Source organism: Corythoichthys intestinalis, chromosome 21, assembly GCF_030265065.1.
Source record: "Corythoichthys intestinalis isolate RoL2023-P3 chromosome 21, ASM3026506v1, whole genome shotgun sequence".
NCBI classification, from domain to species: domain Eukaryota; kingdom Metazoa; phylum Chordata; class Actinopteri; order Syngnathiformes; family Syngnathidae; genus Corythoichthys; species Corythoichthys intestinalis.
The window spans coordinates 36,131,339-36,145,043 of record NC_080415.1 but is presented as its reverse complement, the minus strand read 5'-3'; the positions used below and the strand labels follow the sequence as shown (position 1 = coordinate 36,145,043).

The 13,705-nt window shown below is 39.8% G+C and overlaps 1 protein-coding gene across 5 annotated transcripts in view; it reads left to right on the top strand.

Annotated features, from left to right (window-relative positions):
- The window catches only part of LOC130909440 (myosin-16), a 63,092-nt gene that overhangs the window by 17,597 nt on the left and 31,790 nt on the right, over positions 1-13,705 (top strand). For 4 of the 5 annotated variants that reach the window (XM_057825919.1, XM_057825920.1, XM_057825923.1 and 1 more), the window contains exon 5: positions 594-684. In XM_057825919.1, coding sequence (XP_057681902.1) covers positions 594-684 — 91 coding nt within the window. Of the gene's footprint in view, positions 1-593; positions 685-7,548; positions 7,634-13,705 lie in introns of those variants that run through there. The other variant, XM_057825922.1, reaches the window with a different exon arrangement.

Below are 13,705 nucleotides of genomic sequence, written 5' to 3'. Positions count from 1 at the left end.
AGCACCTGGGAATAGTATAGACTTTTCATTTGGAGAAAACTTCTGTTCATTCGAACCAAATAAACATGAGTAGTAATACTTGCAGTATATGACGAAATAATGGCCTTTAGTAAAAATGTGATGGGTGCGGCTTATCGTCAGGTGCAGTTTATAGTGCAAAAATTTGGTACTTAAATGCCCCTCATATGTCAGTCTTAGGTGTAGGTGCCGAACATCCGGTTTGGGGGTAGGAGATGCACAAATACATAATGAGACATCATTTTTGTATGAAGTGTACTATGTTCATCATTGCTTCTACACTACAAACAACCATAATGTTTAAAGGTTTTCAATGTAATGTACACAGGGTTGCATAAGGTTGACTGAATTGCAGGGCAGCAGTTGTTCAGAAGAATCTCAAAGATTTATTACACATAATTTTAAATGTAAAAAATACATTATATCCTGTCATATACACGTTATATAGTATAGTAGTTGTATATTGTATTTTGTTTGTGAATTACAACCACAGTATAATACAACTAGTATGTTTCTGCCTGTTTTTGGATTAATTTCTATTGTTTCCAAATCAATACTTGATCTTGTTACTACAGGATGGAAATGGAAATAAGCAGTTCTCGCTCCAAGCTGGAAGCTGAAGAGGCCCTCACCAACGACCTGCAGAAGAAGAGTATTGAATTGCAGGTAAGATTTCATTTTGTTCACCCAAGATGTCTGTGATGGTCTTTTTTTCTACAACTGAACAAGCACAAATTCTCTTTTGTCATGTTTGATGTTTAAAATCTTCCAATTTATCGTCCTTTGGGGAGGCTTGTTTGGTTAAGTTGCCGCAACTCGTACGTTAGGCAACTCAGACGGCCCGCAGTTCAGGGTGGTGGCAGATCGTCACATCGTGGAACCTTTTTGTGTTGTGGGCATGACTGACAGAGATGTTTTTGTATATCCTGAGATGAGAAATACATTCATACACCTAGGTGAAAAAAACCTTATTGATTAGGGTCCAACAAAAAAGGAGACCCCAAATATATCTTCTAATTGGGCCAAGTTGACCAAGTATGCCAAATTTCGTGGCTCCTCTGGTGTGCACCTAATTGTTTCTAGTGCGCACCAGAAACAGTATAGTAAACATTAGCATTATATAGCATTTAAGCTAGCTGACTTTTGCTATGGAAGTTCTGTTCTTTTGTTGTACTTAGATCCTCATTTATTTATTTTTTTTCATATCGTTTGAGGCTCAGCTTAGGTGCTAGTTGAGTCCCAAATTGAAGTTATGATCAACTTAATCCCGTATGATCATTTTTAACATGCCGAAGCAGCTGGTGTCCGATGCGCGCCTTATCTTACCCTCAAACAATACTAAAGGAAAAAATAAATGAGGATCTTACAAAAGAAACATTGGCCAATTGCATAGCAAAAGTCCGCTAGCTTAAATGCTATATAATGCGAATGTTTACCAGATTGTTTCTGGTGCGTATCATATGGTTTCTAGTGCGCACCGCATACTATCTGGTGCGCACAAGATGGTTTAAATTTTCTTTATTTCTGTTGATGTCCCTTTAGGCGCTCCGTAAAAGCGGGCTGAACAGACTTTAATTTTTTTCGTTTGAGTAAAAAGAAAAAACGATTTACCGACATGGTCAAAATTACGTCGGTCATCGTAAACCATCTTGGTAACAGTAAATAGGCGATTGGTGTGGCTTTCATGCCACCAGAAAAACGGGCGAGGGTGGGGAAAGTCAGGCTAAGCAGGAACAGGAGAAACATTTGCAGGTGGTGACTGCAGGAGACCTGGGATAGGGCGATCACAAGGACAAGGCAAGAAAGACACATCAAAGAATCAAACCAAAATCATAACCAACCAAAACGGAGCCCCTAACAGTGTACTTAATACGGACACCTTGATTATATTTTCTTAGGCTGGCAGCAAACTTTGAAATGATTGTTTATCTGAAACCGAAAGCCTCTTGCAATAACCCTCCTTCAGGCATAATTGAGGATTAGAGGAAACAATGTAATTACAGCTTCTTCACATTTAACTGTAAGAAAAAACTAGTAAGTAACCACTGTATGCAACCTACACTTGTAACTTGTATATAGCTGCAGGTCAGTTTGAGGAAAGGCATGTTGGGTTGTTGCTTACAAAGCAGTGTGTGATGCATTCCTGCTTTTCAACATAGCTGCTGGGCTCTTCTCTGTAATTGGAGTAGCCCTTTCACAGATCCAATCATGTCAGAGGATGGTTTGAACACAGCGTCAAAGTGATAAGCATCGACTACTTCCAGACAGTGGTGTAATTGTGAAAGGGGAAGTGCCAATTTGCTTTCTCTTAATACCTACAATTTGGATTTGTTTTCAGATATCTTGCCAAACTCAATGTACTTTAAACAGTAAATTGTGTGTACTCCTTTAATTGTTTTGCTCTAACTTTGGTAGTCGAGGTGTACTGAAAAGAAGCATTTGAGGTACGGTATATTAACATAAAATAACCATTAGGAGCCTTAGTCAGATAACTATAGCATAACGCAGTGTTTATCAACCAATGTACGCCGTGGCACCATGCTTCTAGCGGCTAGGTGTAGCGGCTAGCTCGCTAAACTTAAAAGAAGAGTTTTTTTAAAAGGAAAGATGCTAACTCAGAATTGGACAAAACTCGTTGAATTTCTGTTTCCTCTCAAAGAGTCCTGGTGTTACGCAATAAGCAAAAGCTATGTTTTATTGGAATTTAGGTAAAGAAGAACTGAAACTAGCGAGATTATCAACGGTATCACAATGAGTGAGTAAAAATCTCTTTTTAAAATGTGTTTTTCTTTGTGTTTTGTTGTTGTTGTTTCTATTCAATACACGACTACATATTGTTAATATAGTTTACAGACATTCATTTTTACATTTTTTAAGGTGGCGTGCCTTGGGATTTTTTTTTTTTAATGGAAAAAGTGTGCTGTGGCTCAAAAAAATGTTGAAAAACACTTGCATAAAGAACATGCTAACAAGTCCAATGACGTCTTCATTCTCTGTGTCACTTTTAAAGAACTCTGGCCAAAATAACACGTAAAACTAGAAACTGCAATTTCTGGAGAAACTACTTTGGGTCTTTGCCGTGTTGAGATAAAGATCTTAGCCCCTCCCATGGTTGATTTGGGGATAATACCAGATAACTTCCTGTTGATTTGGGGACATTTGGGGGACATGTCCTGGTCATATCAGGTAGTTTTGGGGACATCTGTGGGGCGTGTCATAGTCATATCAGGTCATTTGGGGACATTTGGGTGACGTGTCCTAGTCATATCAGGCCATTTGGGGACATTTGGGAGTCATGGCCTGGTCATGTCAGGTCATTTGGGGATTGGGGGTATTTGGGGGGCGTGGCCCTGTCATATCAGGTCATTTGGGAACATTTGGGGGCGTGGCCTGGTCATATCAGGTCATTTGGGGACATTTGCGGGCGTGGCCTGGTCATGTCAATTGGGGACATTTTAGGGGCGTGGCCTGGTCATATCAGGTCATTTGGGGACATTTAGGGGGCATGGCCTGGTCATTTCACATCATTTGGGAACATTTGGGGGGGGTAGCCTGGTCATATCAGGTCATTTGGGGACATCTGGGGGAGCGTGTCCTGGTCATATCAGGTCATTTGGGGACAATTGGGGGCTGTGGCCGGGTCATATCAGGTCATTTGGGGGGTGTGGCCTGGTCATATAAGGTAATTAAGGGTCATTTTGGGGGGGTGTCCTATTGATATCTGGCCATTTCCTGTTGATTTGGACACATTGTTTTTTTTGCCATTGAAGATGAATGGGAAAATTTTTGGACGTCCATGGCCGTCAATGGCATCGACTAAAATAGGCGTCAATGGGATCCAAGTAGATTGCCATCAATAGAATGGACAAACATGCCCGTCAATGGCATTAAACAAAGTATATGCCGTTAGAAATGAATGGGAAATTTGGACGTCCATGGCCGTCAATGGCAGCACGCTCCATAAGCGTCAATGGAATCAGGGACGTTTGGGGGACACGTCCTATTGATATCTGGTCATTTCCTGTTGATTTGGGGAAATTGGGTTTTTCGCCATTGAAAATGAATCGGCAACATTTTGGACGTCAGTTGCCGTCAATGGCATCAACTTACATATGCGTCAATGGAATCCAAGTACATTGGCATCAATAGAATTGACATACATGGTCGTCGATGGCCATGGACGTCCAAATTTCCCATTCATTTTCAATGGCCAAAAAATTAATCTCCCCAAATCCACAGGAAATGACCAGTTATCAATAGGACGTGTCCCCCACATGTCCCCGATTCCATTGACGCATATGGAATTCAATGCCATTGACGGCCATGGATGTCCAAATTTCCCATTCGTTTCCAATGGCATTGAATTCCATATGCGTCAATGGAATCAGGGACATTTGGGGGACACGTCCTATTGATAACTGGTCATTTCCTGTGGATTTGGAGAGATTAATTTTTTTGCCATTGAAAATGAATGGGAAATTTGGACGTCCATGGGCGTCATTGGCATCAACTTACATATGCATCAATGGAATCCAAGTACATTGGCATCAATAGATTCGACATACATGGCCGTCAGTGGCAATGTAAATTCCATGGGAAATTGTCTCTTTAGGGGCTCTGCTCGTTTTAATATTATGAAATTGTTTATTGGCCTACTAAAGTGGATTTTGCAACATAACACCAGCATCACCGGCTTTCTCAAACAGGTGTTAGGTTGTTTTCATATCGACTTATTTGACCCCTTCATCACCTGAAGCAAAAGGCTTAAAGCAGGTCAAGAGAGCTCGCCTGCTGCTCTCTCAAACAACCATAAATTTCTTTTAGGAGCCCTACACTGCCATTTGAAGACGTTTGAAAAGAACAAAGTGGTAAATTCCAACGGTGTCGCTATGTGAACATGTGTGAACGGACAGTATGGTGGGCTCTTGTTTGCGCTGCAGGAGGTCAGCAAGACTAGGTGTAGATGAATCCAAAGCATTAATCGTAGTTGTTTAGCTTGTGTTTTCCCCTTTGATCGACTCAGGGGGAATCACAGAGGAAATAACTACCCACGCATGCTGACGATCCCATCAGATGCGGGAGAAAGGACCTCAGCTGTAGAGGCCACATCTGATTGTAATTCATGACCAATTATTCAGGTTGGAGTCCAGGTTGATAGCGAGATCAAATGCATGAAGCGATTTACACAAATGACAAACTCTTTTTGTTCTTGCTCATATTGTTTAAAAGTGCAATAAAATACTGCAGTATGTGACTTTAAAATGATAGCAGAGGACGTTTTGGACACAAATCTGAAAAAGTGACTGAAAAGGTTTATTACTGAAATTACATCCTAATTAGTCGTCATTACTCGGCTGCCTTCAAACAGAAGATGATGTCACACCCAGACTGATCTGCAGATTTCTGCTAGGATGCTATCCATAGTTTTTTTTTTTTTTTTTTTTAATTCTCTTGTTGCCGTGTGAGCGTTCTATCACTCTGTTAACATAGACTAGATAGCGCAGCTCTGGAAAGCTAGACGTAATCATCAATTTACGGAGCCTCTAAAGGGACATCGACAGAAATAAAATGAATTTAAAGAAATCTAGTCCACACCAGAAACTTTCTGGTAAACATTAGAATTATATAGCATTTAAGCTAGCGGACATTTGCTATGCAAGTTGGCTAATTGTTGTTAACATTAGAAATATATAGCATTTACGCTAGCGGACTTTTGCTATGCAAGTTAGCCAATTGTTGCATTGTTGCAAGTGGATAATTTGCATGTGGAATGTTTACCAGATGGTTTCTGGAGTACACTAGAAACAATCTGGTGCGCACCAGATTGCTTAAATTTATTTTATTTCTTTCGATGTCCCTGTAGGGGTTCTGTAACAATTAATTCCCTGATGCATAGTCAGATTTGAGTGCCAAATTCGTTTTCTTTATGTAAAATCACATTAGTGCAGTCAATTTTCGACATGGTCACCAATTCATAGCACCTTTAAAGGTAATTTAATAAGAGAAGTGCTCAAAAAAGTGAGCTTTTTCTGATACATTGTTTTGGGTGGAATAACTAAGAAATGGTACTGCTTTATGTAGGTAGGTAGGTAGGTAGGTAGGTAGGTAGGTAGGTAGGTAGGTAGGTAGGTAGGTAGGTAGGTAGGTAGGTAGGTAGGTAGGTAGGTAGGTAGGTAGGTAGGTAGGTAGGTAGGTAGGTAGGTAGGTAGGTAGGTAGGTAGGTAGGTAGGTAGGTAGGGAGGGAGGGAGGGAGGGAGGGAGGGAGGGAGGTAGGTAAGAAATGGTAGTGCTGTAGGTAGGTAGGTAAGAAATGGTAGTGCTGTAGGTAGGTAAGAAATGGTAGTGCTGTAGGTAGGTAGGTAGGTAGGTAGGTATGTAGGTAGGTATGTAGGTAGGTAGGTGGGTAAGTAGGTAAGTGGTTGGGTTTGGGTAGGTAGGTAGGTAGGTAGGTAGGTAGGTAGGTAGGTAGGTAGGTAGGTAGGTAGGTAGGTAGGTAGGTAGGTAGGTAGGCAGGCAAGCAGGCGCGTTTGGGTGGGAAGTTAGGTAGGTGGGTATGTTTGGGCGGATTTGGGTAGGTGGGTAGGTAGGTAGCGAAGTGCATTCATAAAATCATTCCACTGTAGTTAAGCTGCAACAGCTCATCGATTAACTCAATTACGGTAATAAATTAGTTGCCAACTAATTTTATAATCCATTTTTGCCGGCAGCTACAAGCAGGTCCGTCTGGGTCCTTGTTTGTGTGTAATGTAAGACTGCGCATGCGTGCCAGTGATTAGAGCAAGAGAGAGAGAGAGAAAGAGAGAGTTCACTGCTTCATTCAGTTGAGTTGCTGAATTAATAATACTGTACGAAGTGTTGAGAGATAAGATTGTCTTTTGTGTCATTAGATCCAGTGTGCCTCTGTCAGAGTTAAGTAAATGAAGCCAATTGTATTGTTTGTATTCTTTGTGGATGAGACGTTACTACTTAGCGCTAAGCTAGTTAGCGATTATGCTAATCAGTGTCCGGTTGTATTTTGTTTTGGAGAAGCATATTCGTACCTGAGTTATTGTAAGATAGTAAAGTTGTAAAGAAACCATATACATAAACCCATTCATAAAACAGCTTCGTGTCATCTTTCAACACAAACTCCCATTCAAACTTTTAAATTGACATAGTGTGCAGAAATTCTATTCATGTTTTATACTCAGAACATTTATTAAAAACTTTAGGTTTCATGTACTTAAAACAGTTGTCCAAAATTAACACAGTTGTATTGAAAAAAGTGACATTGATCCGATTAATCGTTTAATTAACCGTCCGATTAACCGATTACAAAAATAATCGTTAGTTGCAGGCTGCAGCCCTATACTCTAGTAACTAGTTTAAGTTGTTTGTATCTAATGAGGAATGATTTTTTTTTTTTTTGATGTTTTGAAAAGTAGAAATATAACGAAAAACAGATATTTGAGGGGTGTGTGTGTCTGAGAAACGTAGCCATGCATGTGCAAGGGGGTGTGGACAGGAACATGCAGGAGGGCTTTGGCCGTGTTTGCTTGTGTGTGAGAGAAAGACAAGTCAGTCAGACTGCTGCTTCACCATGGCTGTTCTCTCTGCAGAGGTTCTTCGTTGGCATGTGAGTGTATTATTTTTATTGGTGTCAAAAATGTGCTCAACCTTTAAGATAATAACAAGTGTAATTTGCACAATGTCCAAAATATTTTTGGAGGCATGTTTGCATGCATTAAAAAAAACGCAACCAGCATAGTGGTTTTATTTTGTCTTAAAAGCCATTATTTCGTGAAGTGATGTAGCAAATGTGTGTCTTTCATCAGTATTGTTGTGTGAATGACCCCGAGCTATGCACCCTGTCAAACACATTTCCTCACAATATGACAAGGATGAGGGTTTCAGATAACACAGGAACGTGTCTGAACATGGAGAGATGAACTTGCAATCCACTCTCATTAGGAAAAACAAATTCGCTTTGTTACGATGTTAATTGATGGAAGCAATAGTGTGTTTGAGACGAGTTATTGAGCCTTTATTATGATTTCTTTGAATGGAATAATTCACTGTTATGACAGGATTAAATACTCTGTGGACTAGTGTAGTGCTGCAACGATTACTGTAATTTCTGGACTATAAGGCGCATCTGACTATAAGCCGCCAGCCACCAAATTTGACACGAAAACGGCATTTGTTCATAGATAAGCCGCACTGGACTATAAGCCGCAGTTGTCCTCATTGTATTATGGGATATTTACACCAAAAGATATTAACTGGTAACACTTCATTTGACAAGGGCATTATAAGACTGTCATGAAACCAAACGAACCACCATGAACCTTTGAACCAATTGGCTGCAAAGCCTTATTGTTTCAAAAATCTTCATTTGGCCATCACAGCTCCCTTGGGGGAGACAGTCAACCTCTGCTGTCACCTGCTGTCAACACTGTTGTCATCCAACATTCCTCCTAGCATGCATTGCGGCACTACAGATGTAAATAACAATCAAAAATTCATTTTCTGTGCTAATTATTTCTTCAGTTACTGTTCCAGTTGTTTCATTAATTGCTAGCTATTGTATTTGGTAACATTTTCTTGGATAGTGGTGCCATAATACTGTCAATTATTACATGACACTGTCATAAGCATTATTGAATGCTTATAATAGATGTCGGTTAGTGTCATCCAGCAAATTATCTCACTTTGAATGGACGTAAAAGATCTGAGCTGGACATAAATGGAGTTAGTGACTTAATATGCCACATGACACATATTGACATCTGTCATAAGCGTTCAGTAATGCCCATGATAGTGTCATGTCATAATTATGACGTTCTTATGACAGTCTTATGATGCCGCTGTCAAATAAAATTTTACCTATTAACCCAAATAAATCATCAAATAAGCCGCACTGGACTATAAGCCGCAGGATTCAAAATGAGGGGAAAAAATAGCGGCTTATAGTCCGAAAATTAGGGGAAATAGAGTAATTCTATTAGAAAAGAGCTTCAAATCAAATTTTGCTGCTTGGAGTATTCGTTTGATTGGAGTGGTGTTGTTATGGTTGTTTTGAAAGTGTTTGCATTTAGTTTTATTGATTTGGGTGGATACACTGCCCTCTAGTTGCAACAGTGAATATGACATAACTTATTTAAGATGACTGAATCCAGCTGCTTCCCGTTAAGACCAACATAAGGGTTGTTAGAGCTAATATTTTTTATGCATTAGAATCATTTCTCGTATATACTGTTTGACTGTTTGTATTACTCTAACACATCCAATATAAAATAAATAGCACTTATACCATAGTTTAAGGAAAACAAGCAGAATATAGGGCATAAGAGATACATGACGCGAGAGATGTTTGACACTGACAAGCCCGCGTCTGCACCACCAACTCTCGCAATCAGTTCTCCCGGACAGTCCAGAGCAAATGGCGGAACGCCCTGTCCCAACACAAGGAACACCAGAGAACACCCGATATCCAACTGATAACACGACTGATAAGACTCCAAGAGCCACTTTGATGCTAAGGTGGCAAAATCCACAACCCTCATTGCCCTGAGAACAGTAAATCCCGAATTCTCCTGTCCAATCCACAAACAGACAATAATCCTAAACAATACCAAAACACACCCTTCTTCTGCCCATAGCCAGCCCCACAAGAGCCTTCAAAAAGACTGAATGTTTAACTCATCGTTGTCATTTTTTTTTTTTCGGAAACCTTTTGTTGACTTGTGATATGGTGACCCTGAATCCTCGACTGGGTCCCTCTGTGCTGTATGATTGCTGGCGACTCAGAATAAATTTTCAACTAGTGTTTCAAAGCCTTCATCCAGCTTTCAAAATGGAGTCATTACATGGGGTTAAGATTAAGGCCGGACTCTCGCCGGCCCGGGTCGCTGGAGCTGGCGTGATTTTGGCAGTCTGGCTTAAGGGTCAGATTCCTTCAGTATTCACATGTAATGTTCTTTTAAAATCTTTGCAAGCCTTTGTTTTACATCTCCTAAAATTTATTCTGCAACGCATTGAATGTTCCTAATCCGATTACTCGATTATTCGAACTAATTAGTTGATAGATTAATTGACTACTAAAATAATCGATAGCTGCAGCCCTATAGTGTTCAATATGTCACACAGTATTTTTTTTGCATGAATACAGGGAATGTTAACAGTGGATTTAGACAGTATTGTAATAGTCACGCTAAGCCTATTTCAGTACAGACTTGATTTATTAAGTTTTGTAAATGGTGCATAAAAGGATTTTTTGTGTGTGTCAATGATTGGGTAGTGGTTGGCTGGCCTGGTTTATGTGCTTTTTGAATTTGAGGTAGTTCAGCAGGTCGTCCACTGATTGAAGGATTGGAGATTCGATTCCGAGATACCTGTGTGAAAGGAATGTGAAAACGAGTGGTCGCAGGGGCCGATGGTGCGCATTGGCTGCCTCACTTCTGTCAGACTGCCCCAGGGCAGCTGTGGTCACAGTAATGGCTTAACACCATCAAGTGCGGAGTAAAAGAATAATGCAATGTGTCCAAAAAAAGCACGATAAAAATCCAAGGCATGATTGTTATAATTATTATTGCGGGTAGTGCCAGGGTTACGTCATACCCGACTTGCGTGATTTCGACTTTACGACGCGTAAACAGTACTTAGATCCCGTTGCCGTTCTTCATGATCCCCTTCTCCCCCAGCAGCATTGCCGCCGTCCTGCGGTTCCAGATAGCGTCAAGTCCAGCTTCCTTGTTCTCATGCTGCTGCTGCTTCTCATCAGCGCTGACTCCTCTTGCGAGTCCCGATGTAGTTTTTTGAGTTTGGACGGCAGACGTGCGTTGAGAGAGGCGACCTGAGCGGCCATGATATCCTCCCTCTCTCGCCTCCCTACTCTTTTCACATTGCCCTTTTCTCTCAGCAAGGCGACTCACTCACGAGCCCGAATAGTCATTGAATATAAGGGCATTTAACACAACGTACCTAACAGTATCTATTTTTTTCTCCCTTTATTTTATTAATATGACGTATAATCTATGTTTTGGATAGTTATTTGGGGATTTACAGGGTATTTAGGGGTATTTAAAGGGTTAATTCCGAATTACGCGGAAATTCTGGTTACACCGCTAGCGTGGGACCAGAACTTGTTCGTAATCTGCAGACTACCTGTAAGCATAAGCGGATGTTCAGGGAGGGGCAGGCCCCCCTGGTGGCCATAAAGTGTCATTGCATGTAATTGACTTCCCTATACAGTATATGATTTTAAAATTAAAAATTTCCAGTAAAGTATTGTCTACAAGAAATGAATGAAATGAACAAAAAAAGATATTTTTATAATGGGTCAAAATAATTTTTCAAACAGATCATGTGACTAGCACCATAGACGGACATTTGCTTTGCTTAGCCAAAACCACCCGAAGACCATGGAGAGGCAAGATGTATATACTAGGGGTCAAACGATTAAGTTTTTTAATTGAGGTAATTGCAGCTTAAAAATTAATTAATTGTAATTAATCGCAATTAATCGCAATTTAAACCATCTATAAAATATGCCATATTTTTCTGTAAATTATTGTTGGAATGGAAAGATAAAACACAAGATGGATATATACATTCAACATACGGTACATAAGTACTAAATTTCTTTATCATAACAATAAATCAACAAGATGATTAACGTTCTGTTAAAGCGATCCATGGATAGAAAGACTTGTACAGTAGTTCTTAAAAGATAAATATTAGTACAAGTTATAGAAATTTTATATTAAAACCCCTCTTCATGTTTTCGTTTTAATAAAATTTATAAAATTTTCAATCAAAAAATAAACTAGGAGCCCGCCGTTGTTGATGTCAATAATTACTTACACAATGCTCATGGGTGCTGAAGCCTATAAAATCAGTCGCACCCAAGCGCCAGCAGAGGGCGACAAAACTCCGAAAAACACAAGTACACATTTCACTGTGCTGTCATTTTAATCTGTTTGAGCGGGGCATTTGTGCGTTAATTGCGTCAAATATTTTAACGTGATTAATTAAAAAAATTAATTGCCGACCGTTAACGCGATAATTTTGACAGCCCTAGTATATACGTAATTTTTTTCAAACCTAAGCTTTCAAAAGTGACAACAACTACTGAGCAAGAACCAAGGATTGAAAATCTGGACCATGAATCGCTAGAGAACACCGACAAAATGGTGAGTTTTAACTTGCCCCACTAAAGACGCTAATTTTACAACAGAGCCACCACCGGTGTCTTGCCAATATAGTTACCCCGTCAAAAATGGTGTCCCCTGGCCCCGGGAGCGCACACACACACATATTAGTTATGAGTTATGTCGACTTAAACAATTAATTGAAGCCAGAAAAGAGTTATATACTGTATTTTGGACATAGACGTTTATTAAACTGGAGAAACTCCATACACCGGAGTCTCGTCCGCCATTTTGTCTGCAGTCTTTTTTTTTTTTCCCTTTTTCTTTTTAGTCGCACAAACAGTACCTAAATGTACCTCGCCGTATCTTATTTTTTACTTTACTTTACGTTAGGGTGACCAAACGTCCTCTTTTGCCCGGACAAGTCCTACTTTCACGTAGTATCCTCGTCGTCCGGGCGTTTTTTATAAATTCATAAAAATGTCCGGTTTTTATGATTTTTCACGGGACCATTTTGAAGAGAATCCCTCCGGCTGCTGGGTGGCAGCGCATGCCTGGGATGACATTGCTCCTAATACTATGGAGGGAAGGAGTAGTTCTTCTTGTTTTTGTAGGCAGTTTACCCCTATCATGAAGCATTACCGCCATCTACTGGGTTGACCATTTGGCCACAACGCCTGCCCAGTTAAGTTTTTTATGATAAATACCTACATAATGGCAACTGTTGACTTCTGTCGGAGCTTTGACTGTAAAGCTAAACCACGCTAGGCATTATGGGAAAGGTAATTTTGAACTGCTACGTTTGGAAACATGCTGGTTGAATAGTTTGTCAGTTTATTTCGGTTATTGTTTGTGTGCAATCTAGAACATTGAATGAGAATATCATTTGAATGGGAATAACAATTCATCAAGGACAATTGTCGTGATAGTAATACATAAAAATGTTTAGTTGGCTCATAGCTTACTGTGTGTATGTGTATTGGCTGGACTACATTTCCATGGGTCTGCATTTTATATATATATTTTTTTTTTTTTTTTTTTTCAAACTGCATTTTTCCATCCAGAGTGAGGGGGCACACTTTAAATATATTAAAGTGATATAGGCATCTTTGAGTGAACTTCGAGTAAAATTCAAGTATCTTGAGGCCGGGCTGAGTGTCCTCTTTTTTGGAAATCAAAATATGGTCACCCTACTTTACGTGACTTGTTCTGTCCTCACTAAACGTGAAGTTGTTCAGCTTGACAAACAGCACACAAAGCAATTGTGCTTTTTGAAGCTTTTTAGTGCCTTCACTTTTGACAATTTGTAAAGCTGTAAGACACATATGCACATGTCTGTTCAAAACGACACGCATTTTAACAATGAAACACGCCACACAAAGTGACTGGTGTTCAAACCTCCATCTAGTCTGATAAATATGTAAATTTAGTAGATTGAATTAACCTAATTTGCTTCACAAAGTCCGTTAGCTTAAATGCTACAAATGCTAACATATTTACAATTCTCACTGCAAATCGCTCACACCTAACTTAACAAACAGTAGTTCTAAACTTAA